Here is a 26,167-nt window from a genome sequence, read left to right on the forward strand (position 1 = left end):
TATATGAATAAGCAATTTCAGCAATTAAGTTAATAATGAGCCGCGTAAAAAAAAGGAAAATAAAATAAAATAAATAAAAAGTTGCCTTAGAAAAAACGCGACGCTTCACAAAAAAGTTTCCATAATTAAATTAAATGATCGTCTCTATAAATATATGAAGTGATGATGAGCTGTATAATAATTAAAGAAAAATCAAATCAATGGCAAAGAGCGCGGGTGAATTGTTTTCCATGGAGCACTTGTTCTTCTTCTTCTTCTTCCTCATCATTTCTTCACTCTCCGCCAGTGATGAAAATCAACATCACACTCTTCTCACTCTCAAAGGTTAGATTCTTATTCCTCTTCATCTTCTGCTTCTTATTCAATCTTCTCACATGCAGCATATCTTTAGTTTCTTACCACTTATTAGGGTTTCTCGCCCTTTTCAATTTCTACTGCTAACATCGCATTTCTAACTAATGTTTAGGGTTTTTGTTCAAGAAAAAAATATTGGTTTGTTATTTGTGAGTTTAAATTTTTGAATTGGATTTGGTGGTGGTTTATATGATTGATTAGTATTGGTGACATTTGGTGTACTGTTTGTTTATCCATGCTTCGTGTAGATCATATACCTATGTAGTAATGATACATGTGGTTACATTCGATTATTCTATGTTTTGTTTTACACTTGTTAATGTCTGTGTGACTCATGGATATGTGTTTATATTGTTTTTTATTTTTTACTTGGAGCTTGATATGGATGATGGGGAATCACCTAGTCAAGTAGTCAAGGGATCTCGACCCATAAATGAAGATCGGACAATTTGTATTATGACTTTACCAAATTTGCTTTCAAATATGAGCTGGTTTATCTTCAATTTTTGGTTGAGTACCGCGACTATTTGAAGGTTTATATGGAAATGATAAATATCTAGGTATACATGTTCAGTGCAGTGTAAAGCTGGTAGTTGTTGCTCGTGTTGCAAAAACTTTGTTGATTCTGTTTTGTTTCCTAATGAACAATTGGCGTCACTAATCCTTTTGCAGTTGTACGTCTTACTGAGTTCTATCAATTATCTAAATGTGTGCTCAGTTTGTTATTTACTTTCTTCTTGCAACTTGCGTTCCTTCCCTTTGCATTTGAAAATGATCTCAGCCTGTTATAACTGCAGGTGTTGATATTGAAAAACCAAATTTGGATGTATCGCCTTCCTTACTTTTAGTGAACTCTGATACTAAAGGCGTTAAAAAAGTTTTGCGATGTGAGCGCGTTCAAGTTTCTGGTATCTCAAGATTGAAACTCGGGAGCTATGCCAATTCATACCATATTACTTTGGCTCCATCAGTTGCAATTCCAGAGAGATTACATAGCAAAATCAAGGTTTGTTTTCACAGGTAAGTACATAACGTGGACGAATTGTACTGAATATAATGTTCGTTATTTATTTTGTCATAGTGCCACGTCTGATCAGGTGCATGCTTGGCACCTGGGAGCATACGCTCTTCTAGTTCTTACTTCTAGTGAATTTTTTCAAGATCGCTATTCCTTACTTACAATGTCTGTGCAGGAATAATACTCTTGGATGGTGTCAGTGTGAAAAGGATGAATGGAAGGGTGTACAGAAGGGGGTGTGGGGTGCGGTTATGTCACCTTATGAAACTAGATACGTTGATGTCAAGATTGATGGTGAAATATCTGGTTCAGTTACAGTTGCACTTGAAGAAGGTTTGTTTTTTCCATGTCAAGAAAGGCCAAAGATTATTCTATTATTCTCTCTTGCTGTGTTTTTTTAAACTTTCAATGCTAATTTATCTATTCTGAAAATATTGTGCAGGTTTTCAGCAATGGCGCCTAATTAGTCTTGCAGTTGGACTGTTACTGCTGTTGGTGGCTCCAATTGTTAGCAGTTGGGTTCCGTTTTATTATAGCAGTTCCATGGCTATTGGAATCTTTCTTGTCATTATAATTGTTCTTTTTCAGGTACATAAATTACTTTCGTATTCTACATGGATTTCATCTTTTCTTCGTTGCTTCCAAGTTTTCTAACCAATTTTGTCTGACTGCGATGCAGGGCATGAAATTATTGCCAACTGGAAGAAAAAATATCTTTTACCTTACCATATATGGATCAGTGGTGAGTTTGGTTATGTTTTGGCTGATGTTTATTTGCAGCTCTTCATGTTTCATGCACATATTATCACATTCCTAATATTTATTACCGTGTTATGTTTTAGCTTGGAGCTGGATCGTTCCTTTTGCACCAATTCTCTATGATCGTAAATTCAATTCTTCAGAGCTTTGGGATGAGTGAAGAGATGCACAATCCAGTGAGTATACCAGTCTATTTTTCTTTTAGATAACTTGTTGCATTTTTTTTATGGCGTGTCTTACAGTTACAATTCATGCTAAACTGCTTAAGATCTATTATGCACATCTACCTAACAAGTATGTTGCATGTCTACCTAAAATCTATGTTGCACATCTTCTCAATCCTTTAGTTGGTTCTTTCTTCAGATCGATACATATATTTCCTATATATAATGAAATAGATTTTTGGGTTACATGTCAATATGTCACTCTTTTAAGTTTTGTCCACCATGTGATCTTTGAAATATAATAAGGTTTTTTATTTGGGTTAAAAAGGAATTTTTGCCGTCAGCAAAAAATTGCTGCTAAGGATGTGGAAATGACTTCCTCTTTCAGTATATACTAATTTAACTTTTTGGATCAAACTCAACATTTCTGCATGTGTACTCTTTCCCTGATGTTTACTCCAATGATGATTGCTGGCCATATTTGCTTGTCTGCTAGACATGCATTGTCAACTGTCTTCATGTTGGTTTTGGCCTATCTTTTTCGTGAAATACTTTACCTCTATGATTTGCAGGTTGCTCTTTTTGTACTACTGGGTATTATCTTGGCTGGAGCTGCTTTAGGCTACTGGATTGTTAGGAGATTTGTTATTTCAAAAGAAGATGGTAGTGTGGATGCCGGGGTTGCTCAGTTTGTAAAATGGGCAATGCGCGTTATTGGGACTACCTTCGTTTTGCAGGTTTGCATTTGTGTTAACGCTAAACAAAATGCAATGCAATATTGCTGATATCTAAACTAGTTCTGTCGTATGTGTCATGTATTGCTAGGTCACTTGGATCATAATAGAATTAACTATAGATCACAACAGAGTAATGAATCAAGTATTTTGAAAGAAAAAAAATTACAATGTAAATTGTAGAAATAGTCATCCTTTTTAAAAAATGTCTGCATTAATTTAATTTAAAAAGACATATATTCATAACTATTCTGAAAGTGGCATAGCTTGGTAATATTTCTTATGAAATTGCACAGTGTGGTACAAATCCTTTTGTTTATTTATTTATTTGATTGTATTGTAAAGTTGCCCCTATTTATTCTGATTTTTTTTGTTTCTCTATCAGAGCACTCTTGATACTCCTCTTGCAGTTGGAGTCTTGGTCTCTTGTGGAGCTGTTTGCAAAATTTGGTCATCAATAGAATTGCTTCATGGGTGGTAAGTATTACTTATTGACTTATTTTTCAGTTTTCTTTTATATGTTCATGTAAAATCATTTGTAATTAAGATTTGTTTTATGCAATTTATTCAGTAGACGAAATGATTTTTATGGTTGCTAATAACTTGCTACTAAATGATTTTGAATGCTTTTATGAATTGGTATATTTTGCCTTTATAGAACCTAAAGCACTGAATCTTATTGTAGTAAATGTTAATGGTTAGTAATAGTATAATTTAGCATTATAATCAGTTTGACATTTCATATATTATTGGAACTAAGAGAGTGTGATCAACCCATATGCTGGTTAGTGTTTAGATGTCTGTCATGAAAGTGTGAAACTTTTCCCTTTTTTTTTTACCCTTTTGTTGTTATCCATAAAAAATCATTCATTCAAGGCAAATGCATTCAAAGCTTCACATTGTTCGCTTCAAACTATGTTAATGTAATTTATGCAGGTATGAAACTTCAGGGAGTGATGATTATTCACTGGAGTGGGTGAGAGGAACTCGTGGTCGTGCTGAATTCCTTAGCAAGTCGCCTCCTAAAGGAAAAATGTGGAACAGCCCTAAAGTAGGCTCTAAAGGAAAATTGTGGAACACCCCTAAAGGGATGTCATGGTCTGACTCTCCCGTGAGAGGTATGTCTTTCCAGTCTTGTTGATACTTGATAATGATTACTGCATGTTATTGGCCAAGCAATATTTCATCTTTTCACTGAATAGAGCAATATCTTTACAAATAAATTAATAAATGCAATTAAACTTTTGGCTGAGGTAGTGAGTGGATTGTATTCATAATCATATTAAGCTTCTCTGAATTATTTTGTGTTTAAGTTCGACTACAAAAATATGGCCAGTCTGACTTTTTGTTCCTGAAAATTGTACCTTCTAAATGTAACCAGATTTTTATTTTTTATTTTTCCTGAAGTAATAAACCTTCTTCCAATATCAGAGGGTTTTTCCTTATAAGTATTTTTCGCACTATATACTAATCCTTTAGTCCAAGTTTAAGTTGTTTATATGCATGCCCTGAATTCTGATCCATGATAAAACATTTTGATATCCATAAGTCGGCATCTATAATTGCAAATCTTCCATTCTGATAGATTGATCTCTAGTTAATGTTGAAACTTGAAAGTGAGAAAAAGGAAAACGAAATTTTGTTGATATTTAAAATGTTGTTGATTGCAATGGTACTATGACAGTGCTTGATTCTTCTGGTTTTTGTTTGCTGCTTTCGATATTTTCTTAAATTTCTTGGACTTAGGTCTTTCTGAATTCACATGACCTCTAGTCTGGCTTGTAGTGTGATTCAAATGCTGAATTTTTTGCAGTTTCAGATCATGTTGTCATGTAAACTATTTGTTTCATTCAGAGATTTATGTTTCTGAAGCATTATTATACTTGCAGTAAAAATGCCTTGAATATGTTTTCTAATTCACGTTTGTTTCAGGTGTTGTATCACCGTCTTCTCATTTCTCGCCACAAACTCCTGCGACTCAATTAGGGGGAAATTATTATTCAACCTTCCACAAGACTGACGACAGAAAGAAGTTCACTAAGGAAGAGTGGGATGACTTCACAAGAGACTCTACGAAGCAAGCTTTAGCTGAATGGGCAGCATCTCCAGAGTTCACTGATTGGATCATTGAGCACGCAGATCGGATAAAACTGCTTCCGAACGAGAGTTCAGATGAAACAATGGGGAGTGAATCGGATTCCATGGAGGCAGAAAGTGGAAATGGATTTCGGATTTTTGGTTGGAAGTGAGTCGAACATGAATCAGAATATATGCTAACCAGCAGGAATTGATTTTTTCATAGGTTTAGGGAACACTAACAAGAGTGTAATATAGGTAGGAATTTACGCTTATTCTGACCATCATGTAGATAGTTTTATTAGTTTGCCTGAATCTTCCAAACTGTAAGCTTGAGCAATCATGTCACGTTGTTAATGGATCTTTTTTGTCACTTCTCTTGTATCACTTTTGCAATTTGTAGTAGTTTCGAATTCTTGTACTCGCATCATGATTCGTACTTGATAACTGATCTAATTAAGCTTTCTTAAGGTGTGGTGTTAGTGATAGAAAGATTGAGAATTCATCTAAGTTTCTTTAATTTAGAGAATAATGTTTGTTTAACTTATTTTTACATGAATACATTAAAATATAAATAATTTTACGTAATCCTTAAACTTTGTCCTGACAAAATTAAGTAAAACTCAATTCTTTAATGTGATTTTATATTTATTTTTTTAAGAAAAAATTTACGTAAATATTTTATTCTCTTTGGGAAATGCTATAATTTGTGTTACATGAAAAATCTTGTTAAATTTTTTAACTTCATGAAATTGATAAATTGATTTTTTTTTTTTAAGGATAAATTAAATTATGAAATATGTAAAATGACTGACCATAGTTTGTGGTTTGTCTCTTCTTGCAACTCTCAGCCATATATACACCATCTAGGTTCAATTCCAGAAATTCAAAGCTACCAAATCAGAGTCATTGTTGGCAATTTAAACAGTTGAATCATCAATCAGATAGATTACCATTTAGATCATCAGCTGAACTATCACTTGAAACATATGCAACATCTTCTTTCTTGATAATTGTCATCTTAAAATGGTTATCATTAAATGCATATTCAAAAAATGATTTCAGTTGGTTCATGAAAACCAGAGTTTGATTTAGATTTTTTAAGAAAAATTGTATTTTTTTCTTCTTAAGAAAATGTATTTTATCTGTCCGTTACTAACATGTACAAATCAGGAAGTTTTCGAAAAATCTCATGATTGGTTGTTGTTGAATTTCTACATAGTTCCACGTAGTAATGAATCTCAGTTGTTAAATTGAGATCAAACAGTCTAGATTGAATAGTCAAATTACATAGTGAAATGATCTCAGCTGTCAATTAAATCGGACAGCTGAGAACTGTATTTTCTCTTATACGAACGTGTAATCCTTTCTATAAAGATACTAGTGAGCAGGTAATATTTGACTCAATTGCTTGAAATTACAACATTTCTAGCTTGACTTATTGTTAGATATATTATTGTTCCTAGCCACATTGCATATGGTCTAGGAGGGCTAACTAATGCATAGATTATCTGAAAGGTGTACAAAGATTAAGGGCGGTATCCATTTATCTGCAGGAGGAGACTACTCTTGTCTCTTAATGAATTAATAGTTCATAATAATCTTTGAAAAAAAAATGCATAAATGAAGATGTGTAGAGTAACAATTGTGTTATACCAGAGGAAAAGAAAGAATAACTTGGAGTCGGAGGTGTATTGCTGGATGGTAAGTTTCTACAGCAGCATGCATGCCAGATTGTGCAGGATGACTGTCTTGGATTTATTATTTTTTCTGGTCCTTTGTTGAGGCTATTATGGTCTATTGAAGATATATATCTTCAATATCACAGTTCATTTAAAGAGTCACCTGATGATTTTCTCATGAGCCCTGTTGCATTAGGGAATTTAAATCACAGTGATGGTAATTTTGGAATTAAATCGGTTCCTTTTCATGATTCCTGGTTCCGAGGAAATAGTTTGAACGCTGGACCAAGTGTAACTAACATCGAGAGACTAGTTAAAAGTGGACGAAGTTGGCCACCTGACAATAATAAAATCAAGAGAATTGAACCAAATAAGGACCAACTCGATCTTGACAAAATCGTCCATGGTGAAGATATATTTCTCGCAAGAACAAAAAACTTGAACAATTTTTTGATGACTTTTGTCTGTTACAATTGGTTTTAAGGGTTATATCTTTTGGTCTATATGTCAATTTTTCATGTGCATAGTTTGTATCGTTAAGGATTTCCTCAATGTGACATTGTGTTGTATAGATATAAATGTCTTTGTGGAATTATTCTGCCTCTTTTTCATTCCAAAAGTGAATGAGTAAAACATTATCAGAATCAGAGTTCTAGCTCAATGAATACGGACAAGCAGTATCGGCCAATTCTCTTTCATTTGCGAGAGGCGCCTCAGAATGTTGAGTTTGAATGTTCTGATGTATATGGGAAACCCTTCATCCATTGGCCATTATTCGCCATCTTCTCTAGGACATCATATTCCGTGATTGGAGATCAAACCGCAATTGAGGTACAATGCCGTTAAGGAGCCCCCGCACCAGCAATGTTGTGGCTACTAAAGTAATTAATTAGCATAACTAAATATCATGAGAATAAGAATTGTGTTAGCATAACTAAATGCATAACCAAAGAATAAGGTTTTAGTTGGGCTTTTATGCTGTTAGTTATTTCTGTTTAGTCAGTTAGTTTAGTTTTTTCTGTTAGTTATTTCTGTTTAGTTTGTTTTGCAGTCTCATTCTCATATAAGTAACAGAATGGGATCAGTTTAGAATGAAATCCATAGAATTGGAGAAGATGAGCATGGATAACAAAACTCCATCTGTCAGCAAAAAGAATGAAAATGAGAAGCAGCCATCACCGCGTTCTTCTGCGGTGAATGAAAAAGAGGATCAGCTACCGAGTTCTTCTGTGGTGAATGAAAAGGAGGAGAATCCGCAACCATGTTCTAAGAAGAAGAAAAACAAGAATGTGGAATTACCGCATTCAAACGCATCTCCGCGATCTTCTTCATCTTGTGTAAGACATCCAATTCAGTTAGGCCAACTTCAATGGAAGGGTTTGCCAAACACATACACTGGTCTTCATCACAGTCCTTTTCTCGTGATTCGTCCAGTTGGATTAGGGAATTTAAATCACAGAAGTGGTGGCATATACATCCCTCCTTCTTCTCTCAAAAACATAGCTTCTTCACTTAATCAGAGTTTGAATCTTCATTACCAGATTGATATTGACAAAATCGTCTGTGGTGAAGATACAAGAACTACTCTAATGATTCTAAACATTCCTTACAAGTAAGAACAAACAATTTCTTTGACAACTTTCTTTGATGACTTTCTTGATGACTTTCTTGATGAATTTCTTTGTAATTGGTTTTAAGTTATACTTCAGAGATGCTGCTGTTGGAAATTAAGGAGAATCACCATAAAATTTATGGAACTTATGACTTCATCTTCTTTCCAAAGGACTCAAAAGTATGCTATATATATTTGCAATTAGGGACTTAGTTAGATTTTTATTTGGTATTTCTGTTTCCTAATGTCTGTTTATGGTTACAGAATAACTGTAATTTGGGTTATGCTTTCATCAATATGCTCTCTCATTTACACGTCGTCCCGTTTTATAAGGTTATACTTTTCTCTCTATATTTCAATTTTCATGTTCATAGTTTGTAATGTGTGATTAAATTTGAAGGATGAAAATTTATGCAGGCTTTTCATGAGAAGAAATGGGACAAGTTTACTAGTGACAAAGTTGCTACATTGGCTTATGCACAGATTCAAGGAAAGGCTGAAGAACTTGCTAAGCATTTTGATAAAAGGACGAACAAGCCTAAGAAAATAATGATCAGGTAATTAAAATTTCATTCAATTTCTGACATAACAATCATATTTTCATTTACTATCTAATGCATGCATGCATTCTCAATATCACTTTCAATTGGTCAATATATTCATGTATCTTTCATGTGCTTGTGTAAATATTTCTCTCTGTTACGTACCATCAAGGAACTATTTCCATCCAGCAACTTGAATATATGTCTACGTCAAACGGATGAATCGTGCTCAAGTTATTTGTTACAGAGCTCGCGCGATTTGGATGAGAATCTAGAGTATGATCGGCCGTTTGTTACATATATGTTATTCCTAGGAACCTTACATAGATGATCTTAAGTGTTTGTTTCATGTAGTCAAAATCTGAATGTACATATCTGTAAAGATTTGAACTGGTTTATTTTCATTTCATCAGAAATATTGGAGTTTTTTTTCTTCTCTTCTTTTGAAGTACTACTATGTTTTCTCTTATATGATTGCGAAATCCTTTCTATAAAGAGAAGCTATAAAATTTTGTTAGACCGAAGTTTCTTTTGAAATTTCAAATGTTAATTTCTATTGCAACAGTGGTATCACTATTTGGCTCTTTGTTGAAAAACTATAACCATAACCATGATTTGCAGGATCGATCAGCCACATGATGAAAGCCAATTTGGTTCATAATCACATTCTGTAATGATACTAACTAGTGGAATGTGAGAATTTAGTTATGAAAAATATTTAATGTCAGTCATTGCTATTCTCCCTTAGATTTAAAAAGTATTAATTTGGTTCCTTGTGTTTTTATTAGGTTTCAATTTAGTCATTTTCGTTAATTTTGTCACTAACATCATTTGAACTATACACGTATCGGTGTGTTCAAGTGTCCACGTGTCTGTCACATATGCAAACTGGTTGTCACATGTGACAAAATTGACGGAAATGACTAACTAATGCAAAGGGTAAAAACGTAAGAGAACAAATGGATATGTTTTAAACATAAGAAACCAAATTGAAACCTAAAATAAACGTAAGAGACCAAATATATAGTTAAGCCTTATAAGTTTATCAAGTTAGTTTATAAAAAAATAGTTTTTGTGAATGAGAACTTATTAATTAACATAAAATCTTATTTATTTGCATCAGTTGTTTTAATTCATTGTCCACTTTGTATTCAAACAATTTTGATTAATGAAATGAATTAAGTTTGCTTGTGTAAAAAAAAAACCTCAAAAATAAGTCAATCCAAATAGGCCATAAATTCAAGATCTTAAAAATTAGGGTTAAATATATTTTTGGTCCTATCATTTCCTAGAATTTCCATTTTAATCCCTACTTTTTTTTACCACCAGTTGAATCTGGTTCGGGTTCAGGGTCCATACTTTTAGTGATACAAGCAATCAATCACAAAGCAAGTTAATTAGTGACCAAATATGGTCGTGCCATATTTACCTCTATTGCGTAACTGAGTTTACATACTCTTCACTCTCAAAACCCAAAACCCTTTTCTTCCTAACAATGTATCTCCCCCGCCACATACTCATCAGAACCTTCATCCACCGCCGTCCCTTCTCCCATTCCGCCGCCGCCATCCTCCACCCTCCAGAGCCAGACCTAGAGCCATTCACTTACCTCCCAGGCTTTCCAAAACCCAACCCTAAGCACGACGAAACCATCCTCGCGATTCCCCGCAGAGATTCCGGTAAGAACATTTCAGCCAAGGAACGCAAAGTCGGCCGCGTTCCGAGCATCGTGTTTGAGCAGGAAGACGGCCAGCATGGTGGTAACAAACGCCTCATTTCCGTTCGCACCGATCAGATCAGAAAGCTCGTTAATCACCTCGGACGCTCCTTCTTCCTTTCTCGTCTCTTCAACCTTCAAGTTCGTCACCAATTCGACTCCGATTCGAACTCTAACGATGAGGATGTCATCGAAAACGTTCGCGTTTTGCCCCGCAGTGTATGCATTGTTGTTTTCGTCATTATTTGCGTTTTTGATTTTGGCTAGGTTATTCAATTAGAAGCTTGTTGTTACTTTTGAGTTGAATCATTTTGATTTGTCAGTTCAATTTTAAGTTCTGAATCAATTTTGCACACAATATAATTGATGAATTGTATTGGAAATTTTGCAGATTCATTTGAAAGCTGGTACAGATGCACCTTTGAATGTTACATTTATAAGGGCTCCATCAGAAGCTTGGTTGAAAGTTGATATTCCTATTGTGTTCATAGGAGATGATGTATCCCCTGGACTCAAGAAAGGTTAGATTACCATATTTTGAGAAAAATTACTATTGTTTTCATGTTTTCATTTTTCATAAGTGAATTAAATTATATATAGTTACTTAGAGAAAAGGGTTTATGCATTGTTCGCCTAGACTACTTTTATACCGACATCAGTAGAATTGAGTATTGGGTGGTTATCCAATATAGGCACCGTGATGAGTTTTTTATTAGGATGACGGTGTAAAACTATTTTACACAATCAGCGCATAATCATTAAATCCATTTACTTCCTTCATGACACCACCTTCTCCTCATTTATATGACATTTTTGGTGTAACAATGTTCTGGTTGATATTCTGCTTGATTCACATGATTAGGAGATTAGTTTTCTGTTTGTTAATTCTGTTTTTCTCTTAGTTATTGATACACTTAGTAAGTTATTTTCTCTTAGTTAGTTGCTACCAACACTTTTCATTTGAATCTTCTCGATCAGTGTCAATTGAAAATGAAACCTCTGGAGGTCATCACTCCAGTTTTTGCTCTTTTCCTCGTTTCACCATTGCGCGTAACACGCATTGCATCTGTCTAACTTTTGGAGGAAATAGAGAAAGAAGTTTGCGCTTAGAGTGTAAGGGTCCGTTTGGTGCACAGGATATGATAATATTATCCTATCCCGTTTAAATCCGTTGTTTGGTGCACCAATAGGAAATGATAAGTTAAACCTATCACTAATCCTATCATGTTGGCTCTTTGTTATTTTAATCCTTAGTTTTAGGTGGGTTAACAACCTGATAGGATTTGCTAAACCAGTTGGCTATCGCATAGAAACAACACGCGTGTGTTTGCTTCGAATCCTGCTGACTGCCACTTTGATCAACTTTATAGTATTATTTTATTATTTCACCGTTTTTGTCCTATGCCTAGCATATATTTAATTTAAGGCATGGAGTACTGTATGTATATATTGATTTTTTTTTGTTTTGGTACATAGGCTAAGATGTATATATTGATTATTACTGCTGTTACTCGATTGCTCCCTCATAATAATATAAGCCCAGAATGATGAATGATCTTTATCTAATTTTTTATTTTATTTCATTATTTGATAGTATTTGTCATTTTTTATTATTATTATTATTAAAATTAATTTATAGTTTATCATTATTCAAATATTATATCGGTGTAATTTGATCTCTCATTAATAATATATATTTTTTATTTACATTTATAGTTGCAATGGCTTTTATATATTTTATAATTATACGAAGTTATTTAATTACTTGTTATATTTTTTTTTAAAATGAAATAAGTTTTTCTTGCTTAAAATTATAGCAATTTTTTATAATTTAGTCTCTAAAAATATGAATGGGATGTTTTCATTTTCAGAAAGAAAAAAAAAATTGTTTATATTTTATATTCACAAGAATAATTTTGTCATTTAAATATAACATGTATCTTATCATGTCAATGTCAAATGTACACCAAACACATTAGGATAAAATAATGATATTATCTTTATTATCCTATGTGCACCAAACACATGACAGGATATATGTTTATCCTGTAACTATCATATCTAGGGTTGGGAATAGGCCAGGCGGCCTACAGGCGCCTTCGGCCTGGCCTGGCCTGTATATTAAAAATGCCAGGCTTAGGTTTTGAAAAAAACCTGTTTACATAAATTGGTCAGGCTCATGCTTCTAAAAAAGCCTACAAAGCCTGAAACAATGAGTGGTTATAGATAACCCATTTGAGTTTTATTGATTAAATGTAAAAGTTCAACTACTCTAAACAGGGATGCTCTAGTGCACTTGGCTTCCACCACTGTGGGGATTAGCAAGAATTTGATGCACACTGTCCTTACCATGATCTGAGAGGTTGTTTCTACGACTGAAAATCCATGACTGTAAGGTTACAAACTTACAAGGCATCAAGTAACCTTGCTATTATTCCAATCGATATTATTTTAGAAGAAATGTCTCCACTATCAATGATTTACTCATTAGGATTTTATAATGTAAAATGGCAGTATTAAATGGATGCTATTTATGTCATTAGTTCTTCGGATATGTGCTATAATGATCTATCTCCAAGTTGCTTACCTAAGATGTCCATTTGTATTTTAAAATTTGTATAATAATATAGATGACTCCAAGCTCTAGTACACATGTCTTTCTATTCCATTTTCAACTATCTCTGTTGATTAATTTTGTTGAGCTACCCTATTATACATATCTAGTAAGTTTTTTTTTTTTTTATTTGGTTCCCATTCCTTATGCGATAATTAAATTTGTTAATTTCTTACTGTGGAACTATTACTTTTATATTGTTTCTAAATTCCAATACGAAGTTGATCTTCTGTTATTGCCAGTGGTCCAACTGATAAATGATTCTACAAAGGTTTACTCAGCTTAAGAACAATATCAATCATCTTGGTAATCATACCCATTTGATTCAGAAGTATTTTATTATTGTGGATTTGAGAATGCTACTCTGTTATTGATCGACAAGGTTGAGTAGATGTTCCAATTCATGCAATTTTGTCTGTTATCTTATTAAAAATGTCTGATGTGCTAGTTATTATTGCAAGCTTATGTATTGAACATTCAACATTTCTGACTTATCTGTATGACCACTACTCTAACTGATATCATCACCTTGGTATGGATATGAATATCTTTACAGTATTAACAATAACAAAGCATTTTGTTTTAATCATTGTTTTATGCTTACAATATAGTCTTTATTTGCCGAGTAGTATTCATCACTCTACAATTTTGGCAGGTGCTTCTTTGAATACCATCAAAAGGACTGTTAAGTACCTATGCCCTGCAGACATTATTCCCCCGTATATTGAAGTGGATTTAAGTGAGTTGGATGTGGGCCAGAAGATACTCATGGGCGATCTCAATATTCATCCTGCATTAAAACTTCTTCACTCAAAAGATGAAGCTGTTTGTAAAATTATGGGCCAAAGGGTTTCTGAAACACAACCAAAGAAATCGAAGTAACTACTTATCGTATCTTTGGTGGTTGCTATTGCTGCACTGAAGATTTTTTAGCTCACATGTAACATTTGCAGTCATCTTATTAGTTGATTCTTGGCAGCAGTGAAGAACACGTTTATAGAATTCCAATATTAGGTTTTTGCAAGCCTCCTTTTCATTGCCTATTCTCTTCCCCTTTCAGTTCACTCTTTCTGCTGTTTTTTTGCCATATAAAAGAATATATTGCAGATGAGAATAGGTAGTTGATATGTTGAAATTATGAATGCAATAGAAATGTTTATGTTTTGGGTTATTACAAGTAGAGGGTTGCCACTAAGTCCCTTCCTATCCTTAATAAATAGTTCAGGCTTCTTGTTCATGACTCCAGTTTGAATTTTAGATTTCTAACAGGTAATTTATAAATTTATTCACATGGAGTTAGTTTTTGAATTTTTCCATAATATCACTGTTGTTTTTCATTCATGTTTTACCATAGTGCTTGCATAACAGAATAGTATTGCATAATTTCTATTGCTAAGTTTGAGTTACACAAAGCTCAACAGAAGTTATGAAATGTCTCTACCAACTTTGAATGTTTATAGGATAATGTTCTGTTTACAGTACTGTAGGCTGTAACTTAGAAACTGGGCAGAAGCAGATCTATCCTTAGAGACTGCCAAACATTTATGTATTGATGATCGTGTCGTGTGTGTTATGTTTGTGTGTTGATCTGTTCGACCTTATTAATTAGGCAACTCAAACATTATCACAAAATGTTTCCAAAAACAAGCTTTGCTACAAGTCGATCAAGCCTGGGTATATCCCTTTATCTAGGGCTTTATCCCTATATGAATTTGCATGTTTTAAATCCATTTATATTTTTTAATTAAATAAAAACTGCACAGGCTTTCTGTGTCAGGCACAAACCATCTACCTTCCCCTGGACAAGAATTGTGTGACTTTTTGGAGGGAAAGGCGGGGTGTGACTTTGGCTTAATAACAGCCGTTTGATTGATCCTATGCTTCAGATTACACCATGTGTCAATTATTTTATTTCTTTTTTTAAAAAATAAAATAAAGTAGAAGACCCACAACCCATTCTCAAGTGTCCAACCCACTTCCCACGACCCGTCCTCCTCCTCCTCCTCCTCTCCGCCCCGTCCTGCTCGCCGTTGCCGCCTCTGTTACTGTCCCCGGTGTTCAAAACGCCGTCGTCAACAATAACCAAAACAGAATAGTCACATTACCACCATAAACCAGTTCTCTCATACTGTCAAAATAGGAACCAAAATCTTGCTACATGGAAAAATAACCAAATCAACAAATAGAAATAGAAACAGAAAAAGGAAAACCAAGAAAATATGAATCAACCACCAATTTAAAAGGTTGTCAAAAAAAGAAATTGAAAAGGAAGAACAAAGGATTGAACGAAATAAAATCAACCCATTTTATGCTCTGTAAAGAGGACGACGGTGGTGAGAGAGACATCGGAGGCACTTCTCTAGACACCAGCGATAAGAGGAGGACGACGGCGAACAGGACCGAGGTAGAGAGAAACACGACGACGGCGGATGGAAAGAACTGCACGCGCCACAGGTTGCTATTTGGGTCTTTCATTTTAACTTTTATTTACTGTGGCAGACGGAGAGAACTAAGATACCAAATTTCTATTGACAAATAACAAAATGAAGAAACTCTTTTTCATCAAAAAATAAAATGAAGAAGCTCTTCATAGTTTATTAGGAGATAAGAAAAAACTCTCTCGGTGCCGGGTCTTGAACAGAGTTACTCAAGGTTGAGAATTCACTCCTCAACCAAGTGACCTCTCGGGAGACAGACGAAGATAAGAAAGAAGATAACAAATGTACGGTTAAACCAAAAATGTACCTAAAGTATTTCTACAGCAATCGTTAATGAAGTTTGCCAAGATGTATTTTCATGGTTTTATAAGACTAAAGGTATGCAATTATATACATAAAAATCAGATTTCATTTTTTTTTATTGTTGAGCTATTATGGACCAAAGGTGTTGTTATTCAGGGCAACGAGTGCAAGTATACCTCGTGCAAGATATATCCTTCTGGTTTAATCAACCAACAAGTAACATTATATATTGCGTTTTTTAATATGTTTTTGTTTTAATTATTGTAAAATTTAATTATTTTATTTTCTAGAATTTAATTATTTTATTTTTTGTTGAGAACATACAGAGCTGATCTTCAAAAGTTTTGTGAAATTGGATTTTCAAAATCAAATCTATTCCTTCATCCCAATACTTTGGCAAGACATTGTGGAAGAGGTAATTGATAAGAGACAGATTATTTGTGAATTTTGATTAATGAGGTACCTAAAACGTAGTTATGCTAAATCGGTTGTAAATTTCGTTATTTGTAGGTGGTTGAAAAACTCATCATGTGGTGTCAAATCTCTCAAGAGACCCAGGTAAGACAATAGTTTTCACTTTATATTTTTCTTGTCTTATTAATGGTGCGTTTGATCTGCTAAAAAACAGGGGACTGGACAAGACAACTTTTGTTGTACCCTGTTTGATTTGAAACTGATTATGGGACTGGACAAATTAGGTAGCAAGGGACAGGACAAAAACAAGATTTTTTGTCCATCACTAAACTACGAGACAACTTTTTGTCCACAGGACAACTATAAAAAATACGAAAATATCCATTTTATTTTTGAATACAAAAATATTATCGTCATATATCTCTCCTGTACAGTTTTGTCCTGTCATGTATTATCTTGTTCTGTCTTATATGTTCTGTTCAGTCCTTGCTGTTTTACGAATCAAACGCACCCTAAGTGCATGTTGTGTTGGTTATTATCACAAGGGTAGAAGATTAATTCTGTTAAAAATCACAGTTTATGTAATGAGGGAGCATCAAGTTTCAAAATTTCACCTCATTATGGAGTTAAGATATATGCTGCCTTGGTATGGATATTAATGTCTTTACATTATTATTATTATTATTATTATTATTATTATTATTATTATTATTATTATTTTTTGAAATTCAATGTCTTTACTTTACATTATTAATATTAACAATAACAAAGCATTTTGGTGAGAGTAGTATTCATCACTTTACATTTTTTGCAGGTGCCTAAGTGCCTTCTTTGAATACCATCAAAAGGATTGTTAGGTTAGGTAGCTTAGCTATGCCCTGCAGACATTATTTTCCTGCATATTTACATTGACACAACTTCAATTGAAATAGAATATGTTAGGTTGAGCAACAAATTGTTAAATGTTGCTTATCATTTAATGAGAAATTGATGTAATTTTTTTTATTACATTGACTTGGTTGGCTACCGATGTTAAATCAAATTGTTGATTTTATAATGTTTTTTTTTTAAACGGCGAAAGTTACCGGTTAATGTTAGTAATTTTCATTTTCATTGGGACATAAATTTTGGAATTTTAACTCTTCAACTCTTTTAACACTTAACTTAAATCAGTTGAGCTACATATCTTAAAAATTGTTATTTTGTCCTTATTATTAGGCTATTAATTAGCACAACTTGCGCTGTGTTATTCAATTTTATACACCTGTAACATGGAGTCACATTGACAAATGTCACGTATATAGTTAATGTCCACATTATCACACTTATTAAAAAAAATAATCCATATCATCACCATTGGACGGAGTAAACAGAGGTAGAAGTAATTTGTCAGACGGAACACAATTTTAGGGGTGTATTTGACATTTCAAAAAATTCAGGGGGTGCATTTGACAATTTTTGCAATTTCATGGGGGTATTTGGTTATTCACTCAAAGAAAATTACACTCACCTCTCTTTAGGTCTATTAAAATGATACCAAAACCTACTCTAATTTTAAAACTTATACAAACCTCTCTTAAGCTCTTATCAAATAAATAGCTACCACTTTTTCATACAATATTTTTAATTTGCCGTTATAGTCTCTTTCATTGACAATTGACTCACATATATCTCTCAATCTAAACCACGTCATCAATAAGATGAATCACCACAGCAAGAACCACATCGTCCGATCTCTAGGGATTGAGTTTCTTCTCCTTCTTTAACAATAGGGAATTCTCAAAATTCTAAATCAAAAGAACTAATAGTACTGTTTCAACTCAAACAAACAAAAAATAAAAAAAAAAGTTAACAAAAAATTATCGGGGTTAATAACAAAGAGAAATATTTGTCTATTTTATAAGAATTTAAGAGATTTTAGTGGATCTTGTTAACATTTTCCGTTTTTTTTTTTTGTTTTTCACCACCAGTTTAATCTGGTTCGGGGATCAGTTCTGACATCAAGTGGTTCCAGCCCCCTCCCGATCACAATTGCGGGGGATCGAACTGTGGTTCTCCCTACCAAGTTCAGTGTCAATCACCACTGAACCAACTAACGATTGATACATTTCTCGTTTTAAAATTAAAGAGGGTGTGGGTATCATTTTAACGAGTTAAAATCCTCTTCATTTTTCTTATTATTGTCATTTCCTCCATCACTAAACCTTTTAAATATTTTGGGGGTGTATAAAAGAAATTTTTGACTTATTTAATGTCACACTTTTATATTTATATTTTTAAAATTTTATAGTAACAAAAAAAAAACTAAAATAAATAGAAACCAAAAAGAATCTCAGCTCCATTTTAAAGTACCTCATGAGTTTAATTTTCCCTATAGAAAAATAATTCACTTTTTTCCCTTTTTTTTTTTTTTTTCTATTTCCTTTTGCTAATAATTTTTTTTTATGTATGTTGTAATAATTTATTAATTTCCTATAAAAATGAATACAAACATGCTAAAAATTAAATAAAAAAAAATCTCAACACTATATATTACCATTAATTAATTAATCTTTTCAAACATGGTAACAATTAAATAAAAAATTCTCAACACTATATCACCATTAATTAATTAATCTTTTGGTCTTGCTAAAATTAAAATTAAAATCTTTTGGTCAAAAAAAATTTTAATTATTTTTTTGACTAAAAAGTAATTATTAATTATTGAAATAAAAATGCAAATTGAAAGACCAAACCCAAGCACTATAGTAGTAGATTAGAAGGATCTACACAAATAAATTGATTCATAACATAAATTTTCCTTCACTTTCCAGCAAAATCATTTTCTTGTTGAAAAAACAAAAAAACCAAAACCTAACAAGAAAATGCGCAACAACAATTCACAAGGTAGCAGAAGCAACAACAACAACAACAACAATATGAGCATTCTATCTTCCCGAACAAGTTCACGTTCTGTAACAGAAACCGTTAACGGTTCACACAAGTTCGTAATTAAGGGATATTCACTTGCAAAAGGAATGGGAGTTGGAAAACACATAGCCAGCGAAACTTTTACCGTCGGTGGTTATCAATGGGCAATTTACTTTTATCCCGACGGTAAAAATCCTGAAGATAATTCTGCATATGTTTCTGTTTTCATTGCTCTTGCTTCTGAAGGTACCGATGTTAGAGCTCTTTTTGAACTCACTTTGCTTGATCAAAGTCCTAATGCTAAACATAAGGTTCATAGTCACTTTGATCGATCTCTTGAAAGTGGTCCTTATACTCTCAAGTATAGAGGCAGCATGTGGTTAGTTACTTACTTACTTACTTACTTTCTTAATTCAATTCTGTAGTTTGTGTTAGACCTAGTTTTAATTTTTATTATTTTTTTACTTTGATAAATTTTATATAAGTATGTAATTGTCCTCCGGATCCCCGGGGAAGGGGGGGGGGGGGTCTGATAATCCAGAGTTTGGCTGCAAGGTAAGTAAAGTCTGGCCGAGGATTGTTTCTCCTAGGAGTTGAAGGATTTGTCCTAAGGGGAGCTCTTATTAACCATTTGAATCCAATCACTTGGTTTAAGTATATAAGTGTTTATGGAGAAGTTAAACGAGAGGGGTTTTTGGAAAATTGAGATGGAGTGGTTGATTTCAAATCCGAGTTGAAAATTATTATATAAAAAGGTTTTTTTTTGTAGGAAAGTTGATCTAAACTAGGGTTAAGTAGTTTTAGTAAGATAGGGTTTGGATTGATTCATTGTGAAATTTAGCATCTTTGAGAAAGTTATTCTAATCTAAAGTCAGTTTGTTGGTAAATTGTACCATTTAAGATGCATTGTGTCCTTGGATATTAGCGAGTTAAGATTACTATGTACTTTGAATTGGATTAAGGGTGTGTGCGTATATGATATATCCTTGCTTGTACATTTTCTTGAGAAGCTCAGTCATATTCTAATCTTTTAACAGGATGTTGAGATTGAAGAGTGCTACTGCTAGCAAAACATTTTTTAACACAGACATTCCAACACACTCTCTTTTATTGATTAAATTCTAGAAGGGTCCCACCAAATCTTGTGGGTCCCATATAAATTTGTTGGGATCCATGTAGATTTTAACCAATTAAAGAGCGTATGTTAAATAGTGTGTTTGAAGCATTATTCGTTGTGATTTAAATCGTACTAGTGTGCTAGGTGGATTAGTCTTTTCTCTTCTTTCTTTTTTGATCTTATAATCTTGATCCGTAATAATGGTTCTCCATCAATATAATTCCTTATGGATATGTGTTTATTCTTGATGGAGTTTCCTCTTAAAAAATAAACAAAGGATGACTTGAATTCTATTACTTGGTGGTTTTCTTATTTTAATACTCCAGTAAAAAACTCTTGATGCTGTGATATACTTTATGTATAATTAAGAAGAGTTGGCTATTCCCTCCATTTTGTTGTATACTTTATGAACTAAACTAACCAATTGTATATTGCTTCTGTGTTAGGGGTTATAAGCGGTTTTTCAAACGTGCTCAACTTGAGGCCTCGTCCTTCCTTAAGGATGACTGCTTGAAGATAAACTGCACTGTTGGTGTTGTTGTGTCGTCCATAGATTGTTCCAAACTGACCACCATACATGTGCCTGAATCTGATATTGGATCGCATTTTGGCATGCTGTTAGAGAATGAGGAAGGATCTGATGTTACTTTCTCTGTTGGTGGAGAAAGGTTTCATGCACACAAGCTTGTTATGGCAGCTCGGTCACCTGCATTTGAAGCTGAGTTTTTCAATCAGATGGAGGAAGATGACTGTGATATAGTTGTTACAGACATGGAACCTAAGGTTTTCAAGGTAGCTCTCTTCCTCTGAAGTGTCATTTTCTCCTCCATCCTTTTGCAGCTTTCTTTTATTCCATGCTCCATGCACATGCAGGTGCTAATTAATCAAGTGTTGCATATTATTTGCTTGATTATCTAATGTTTGTTGTGTCCTATTGTTGAGCAGGCTTTGCTTCATTTTATTTATAAAGACACTCTTATAGAAGATGAAGAGTTCTTCATGTCACGCTCATCATTCCTGTCTTCAATATCTGAAACATTTGCAGCAAAATTATTAGCTGCTGCGGAAAAGTATGATTTGCCTAGACTTAAGCTGATGTGTGAGTCTGTACTTTGCAAAGAAATCTCTATAGATTCTGTTGCCTATATTCTGGCTCTTGCTGATCGCTATCATGCTACGGAGTTGAAGTCCATCTGTCTACAGTTTTCTGCTGAAAACCTTGTTGGTGAGTTTGTTTATTTCCCACAAAAATATAGTTTGCTACTTTTGAGCTTATACTATATTGGCATCACTTTGGTTCTGCAGAATTAAGTATTCTTCAGCAATATTTCATCTGTTATTTGACAAACTGTAGACTATTTGTACATGCATAATCTTTTCCGTTTGCTTTATGGCCGTTGACTTAGTTTTTAGTCATAAACTGGTTAGGAGGACTTCACTTATAATTGTTAAGATGGTGGCATGCATAAACAGTTTAACCCCCTTATTCTCCCTTTTGCATGTGGAAATAAATTTATATACCAAACACGAACAGCATAGAAACTGAGAACATTCACTACAGGTCATACTTAACACACTATACTTAAAACTGACAGATTCACTATAGATCATACTCAACATACTATACTTTAACAAACTCAATGTTTTATTTTCATGTTTACACAAATGAAAAATACTCTGTAACTGTAGTATGTTATTTTTTTATGGCACACGGTTGTATGGAAATATACTTTCAATTCTCTATACTATGAACATGTTTAGCAGCAATGTTTTTCTTGGTTGAATTTAAATCTATGTATTTTGGGAAACAACACGAGATTTATTCCACACATAAAATCTCAAAAATAGAAGAAAGCACAAAATTAAAGGCATTAATAACTAATATAAAATTTCAATGTAACCAATATCCAACCCCAAAATTTCAGCTTTGAAGTTTAAAATATCTAATCCAATCATTTAAAACAAATACATTTGATTCCTTAAACGGAATCACTGTTTCCGAGCTCTTCCTCGTCATCATGTTCTGCATCCTCCTCCTCCTCCTCCTCCTCTTCTGAGTTCTGCCTCAATGTTGTGTCTCCTTGCATGCTTGGAAATCACACAAGGAGAATGGGAGATGAAGCTTTTGAAGGGGTGACGAAGCTATTTCAGAGAATAAATGAGACATTTAGTGTGAAAAGACCAAAATGTCCCAAAAAACAGAGGGATTGACTAGTTGAGGGGATATTTGGGGTTTTGCAAGTATTTTACTGTAGAAGCTGCTGTACTGCGACTACTATTTGCAGCACTTCAACAGCTACTTAAAACCGGAACACAATGAGGTTTTGTGTAGTTACAATGTGCCACTACAGCGCGATAGTGGTCACTATTGACTATATAGGACTGAATCTTTTATATGCCTGAATTCTATCCAGTGTATGTATGAAATAAAGGCTATATCTTCCAAAATATTAATATTTTTACTTTATACTATAGTGTAGGAAAAGGAAGAGTGGTTATAAAAATACATGATTGGAAAATTTTCTGGCTTAGTTACTAGGATTGATAAAGGTAACTGATATTGAAGATCTTTTTCGTCTTGTTTTTATAATAATTGAGGAAGAAGTATCCTTTTCTAGGCTTAGAGGTAAAAGTTTTTTACTTTCTCGGTGTTTGTAACTATTCCCACCTTTCTTTGAGCTGGGTGATCAACCATATCTTGATCCATTTGGTAGTTGGAAAAGATTGCAGAGGTTAGCAGCCTAGATACTCAATTTAAGAATGGCATGACACAGATACAGACATATGGAAAGTTCTTCAAAATGCAAGATGTAATAATGTTTAGATATGTTAACACAAATTTATACAAACTATAAACATTTATATATAAGGACATCATTAATTTCTTTTTTATACATGACAATGATAGTAGATAATCATAATAATAGAAAAATAGAGATACATATCTTTGCTCCCCATATCTTTGTTCCAGTTTTTAATTTCCTTGTAACTTCTCAGTTAGGACAGTTTTATTAGACAGTGGCATCTCATCCTGATCTGTAAGTTCTGCTATTTGATCATCAGGAAATACAGTCAGAATAATCTTCAGAATCCCTCTTCTTTCTTCCCTTTATTTTCAAGTCTAACGAATCACGATCGAGGAAAATATGGCATAATAGAAATTTTAAGAACTTACGTTTGAGGGAGTTAGAGGTCTAACGGAGTTGGTCTCAATAATCCTTCAATTCTATCCCTCATGAAACATTTACTTTTGTGTGTTTTTTTTCCTCATTTATCTTTGTCCTACTTTTTGTTTGTGAAATATGAAAAAGAGTATTTGACCAAATGAGGGTGTTCAATGGCCCATCTGTCTCAGGCAGCAGTCATACAAATGGGTCCTAAAGCAGAATAAAGAATGTTTACTTCCACCTAGTTTAATTATGCTATATTTGTGTTATAGTCACTGTTAAATCACTGTCTCTGTAGACTGCTCAACTGTTCTCATCAATTTTCATTCCCAATATTTCTCAGTGGCACCTCATCCTGGATAATATCTGTTTATCTTCTGTGATTTTCATTTTCAGCGGTTGCCTAAAAATCAGGAAACAACCAAGTAGTGTCCCTCAGTTGTATAACCAATTGATTCTAATATCATCTCTTTCTTTATTCTGTTTGCTGCAGCTGTGATGCAGTCTGATGGTTTTGAGTATCTAAAGGAAAACTGTCCGTTGCTGCAATCAGAACTGCTTAAGACAGTTGCAGGAGGCGAAGAGGAATTTAGTGGAGAAGGAAAATGCCGAAGCGTGTGGGCCCAAGTTTCTGATGGCGGTGAGACTGTAAGACAACAAACCTGGGAAAACGGAGTTGAAAGAGGTCAGAACTTATGGGTTAACCTTTCTGATGGCGTTAACAATGATAGGAGTCCAGGGCAAGAAGCTTGACAAAGTAAGCTAGCATTCCTCTTTAGTTAGGTTCAAGTATAGATTACACTCCATTGCAGGGACAGGGACAACAATAACCCCCTATTTGTATGGAGAAGGGGGTAGGAACTCAAAACAATGTAAAGGAGGCTGAGATACAGCCACCACTGTAACAAGATTGTTATTGTTTTTCTTTTTATTGATTATATGATTACAAGGATTGATTGGTAGCAATAAGTAATGACATTGATCATTGTATGGAAGTTTTTGTTGTCTGTTACATTATAAATGACACTGGTCTTATTTCTTCAAAGCTCCACTTCAATTCAGAATTGATGAAATCCATAAACTGTTGGATCAGTTATTCATTAGGACAACTTGATTGGTTAGTGATACGATACCAGCCTGCAGCTCTTCCCTAGCATTTTATTTTTGTGAACATTGTTTCTGTTTACCACCAAAAGGAAGTATGGGGAAAGCCAAGCAAAGGTGGCCGGTTCATAAGGTTAGTCATGTATCTTTTAATTATGTTGTAGCTTTGTGGTTGTGGTTTAAAAGATGAGATATCATGCAATACCTGATGTTAAGCTTATTTCATCTCCACCCTACTATTTGCACATGCCAAGTTTAATTTGTGGATGTAAAAATTGAGGTTGTCATCTAATTCATGTTCCTTTATTGAGGACTTGGATTTTCATGTAACGATGGTTAGTGTTTCCTGTGTTTGAATTGTAATTTGGCTTCAACTCTCCTTGTCTGGTGTGCCTAATTCTTGTGTGCATGTTTCTATTGTCTTATCTCTCACTCCAATATTACCTTGGATTTGTTCTGCACACTGTCTCATTTGTTTTGTTTTATGGTGCTAAGTGCTAGTTGAAGCATGTGCTCTCTCCTTTATTTAGACCGAGTCCCATTTTGTTCATATGTTTTATCTACACTAACACTGGTGAGCATGCCCATAAAGCCATAACATCTAAACATGCTAAATAAAGAAGTATCCGTTGTCGAATTTAATAATCATCGGTGTGTTTTTTTAGTTTGCCTAGAATTTTCATCCCTTAGGCTGCAAATTCTCATTCTATATACCAAAACAAATTCTGGATTTTTAGTTATAAAAAAACTTTCATTTTCAAGGTAGAGACAAATATGATAATAGTATAAGTGAAGAGAGTGGGTATGAGTAGTTATAGTAGTATGAAGAAAATGACTTTCAATGCTGAGTAATGGCCAAGTTTAATGCTCAATATTCTATTGTTGAGGTATATCAATATTATTATTAATAAAGGAATTATAGTTTGATGTTCCGCCACTTGTTTTTATAATTGATCATAATGTGCACAAGTTTCATGAATACTAGTTAGTATCTTTTTAACCTTCTTCAAGAATCAATTGCATTTTTATTAATACATGATTATCTTAACATCATATACAGTTTACAGTTTTCTTCTAAACCAACAAATCCATGTAATTAATGTGTTTAATTTTTTTAATTGATGTGTTGATTTTATGAAAAATAGATAGAGACTAGAAATTAGTAACATTCAACACGTGATCGTATATGACAAGTATCTTTACAAAGATTTGACAATGACAACCGATGTTTTCTCTTTAGGTTTCCCATGTATCTTTTATATCCAAAATATTCCAATTTTGCCCCTGCTAAAAACTTTGGTTTGCAGAAACCGAAGTTTTTTCTAGTTCAAATTCAGGGAAAATTCGGTTAACAGAAAGGCAACAAAAATTCGGTTCGTAGCAACCGAAGTTTTTATTGAAGGGCAAAAAAGTAAAATCCAGGAAGGGAAAAAGAATCATGG

General features: G+C 33.5%; 4 protein-coding genes across 4 annotated transcripts; all 4 read left to right on the plus strand.

Moving 5' to 3' along the window:
- Positions 1-97: 97 nt before the first annotated feature.
- Positions 98-5,478, plus strand: LOC123889392. Its single transcript, XM_045938709.1, has 10 exons — positions 98-324; positions 1,152-1,374; positions 1,548-1,705; positions 1,815-1,960; positions 2,052-2,114; positions 2,215-2,307; positions 2,868-3,032; positions 3,415-3,506; positions 3,966-4,147; positions 4,962-5,478. The coding sequence occupies exons 1-10, from the start codon at positions 201-203 to the stop codon at positions 5,276-5,278; spliced, it is 1,563 nt and encodes a 520-aa protein (XP_045794665.1). The 5' UTR covers positions 98-200; the 3' UTR covers positions 5,279-5,478.
- Positions 5,479-7,878: 2,400 nt separating this feature from the next.
- On the plus strand, positions 7,879-9,602 carry LOC123891743 (protein MEI2-like 4). Its single transcript, XM_045941640.1, has 5 exons — positions 7,879-8,399; positions 8,486-8,579; positions 8,664-8,732; positions 8,817-8,956; positions 9,563-9,602. The coding sequence occupies exons 1-5, from the start codon at positions 7,879-7,881 to the stop codon at positions 9,600-9,602; spliced, it is 864 nt and encodes a 287-aa protein (XP_045797596.1).
- Positions 9,603-10,365: 763 nt separating this feature from the next.
- Positions 10,366-14,517, plus strand: LOC123892875 (50S ribosomal protein L25). The gene is made up of 3 exons (XM_045942755.1): positions 10,366-10,877; positions 11,050-11,179; positions 13,928-14,517. The coding sequence occupies exons 1-3, from the start codon at positions 10,437-10,439 to the stop codon at positions 14,152-14,154; spliced, it is 798 nt and encodes a 265-aa protein (XP_045798711.1). The 5' UTR covers positions 10,366-10,436; the 3' UTR covers positions 14,155-14,517.
- A 4,647-nt stretch (positions 14,518-19,164) lies between these two features.
- LOC123889269 (BTB/POZ and MATH domain-containing protein 4-like) lies at positions 19,165-24,666 on the plus strand. Its single transcript, XM_045938532.1, has 4 exons — positions 19,165-19,716; positions 20,901-21,246; positions 21,400-21,679; positions 24,115-24,666. Exons 1-4 carry the CDS (start codon positions 19,292-19,294, stop codon positions 24,372-24,374), a joined length of 1,311 nt encoding a protein of 436 aa, XP_045794488.1. The 5' UTR covers positions 19,165-19,291; the 3' UTR covers positions 24,375-24,666.
- The last annotated feature ends 1,501 nt before the right edge of the window (positions 24,667-26,167 follow it).

The sequence above is a fragment of the Trifolium pratense genome, linkage group LG6 (genome assembly GCF_020283565.1).
Source record: "Trifolium pratense cultivar HEN17-A07 linkage group LG6, ARS_RC_1.1, whole genome shotgun sequence".
Classification (NCBI taxonomy): domain Eukaryota; kingdom Viridiplantae; phylum Streptophyta; class Magnoliopsida; order Fabales; family Fabaceae; genus Trifolium; species Trifolium pratense.

Bases quoted from the DNA above. Each gene is read 5' to 3' on its own strand.
- LOC123891743 (XM_045941640.1), top strand. From the start codon at position 7,879: ATGAAATCCATAGAATTGGAGAAGATGAGCATGGATAACAAAACTCCA. The intron at 8,400-8,485 runs GTAAGAACAAAC...ATTGGTTTTAAG, and splicing joins ATTCTAAACATTCCTTACAA to TTATACTTCAGAGATGCTGC. The intron at 8,957-9,562 runs GTAATTAAAATT...CATGATTTGCAG, and splicing joins CCTAAGAAAATAATGATCAG to GATCGATCAGCCACATGATG.
- LOC123892875 (XM_045942755.1), top strand. From the start codon at position 10,437: ATGTATCTCCCCCGCCACATACTCATCAGAACCTTCATCCACCGCCGT. The intron at 10,878-11,049 runs GTATGCATTGTT...GAAATTTTGCAG, and splicing joins TTCGCGTTTTGCCCCGCAGT to ATTCATTTGAAAGCTGGTAC. The intron at 11,180-13,927 runs GTTAGATTACCA...CAATTTTGGCAG, and splicing joins ATCCCCTGGACTCAAGAAAG to GTGCTTCTTTGAATACCATC.
- LOC123889392 (XM_045938709.1), top strand. From the start codon at position 201: ATGGCAAAGAGCGCGGGTGAATTGTTTTCCATGGAGCACTTGTTCTTC. The intron at 325-1,151 runs GTTAGATTCTTA...TTATAACTGCAG, and splicing joins CACTCTTCTCACTCTCAAAG to GTGTTGATATTGAAAAACCA. The intron at 2,308-2,867 runs GTGAGTATACCA...TATGATTTGCAG, and splicing joins GTGAAGAGATGCACAATCCA to GTTGCTCTTTTTGTACTACT.
- LOC123889269 (XM_045938532.1), top strand. From the start codon at position 19,292: ATGCGCAACAACAATTCACAAGGTAGCAGAAGCAACAACAACAACAAC. The intron at 21,247-21,399 runs GTAGCTCTCTTC...ATTGTTGAGCAG, and splicing joins TGGAACCTAAGGTTTTCAAG to GCTTTGCTTCATTTTATTTA. The intron at 21,680-24,114 runs GTGAGTTTGTTT...TGTTTGCTGCAG, and splicing joins TTCTGCTGAAAACCTTGTTG to CTGTGATGCAGTCTGATGGT.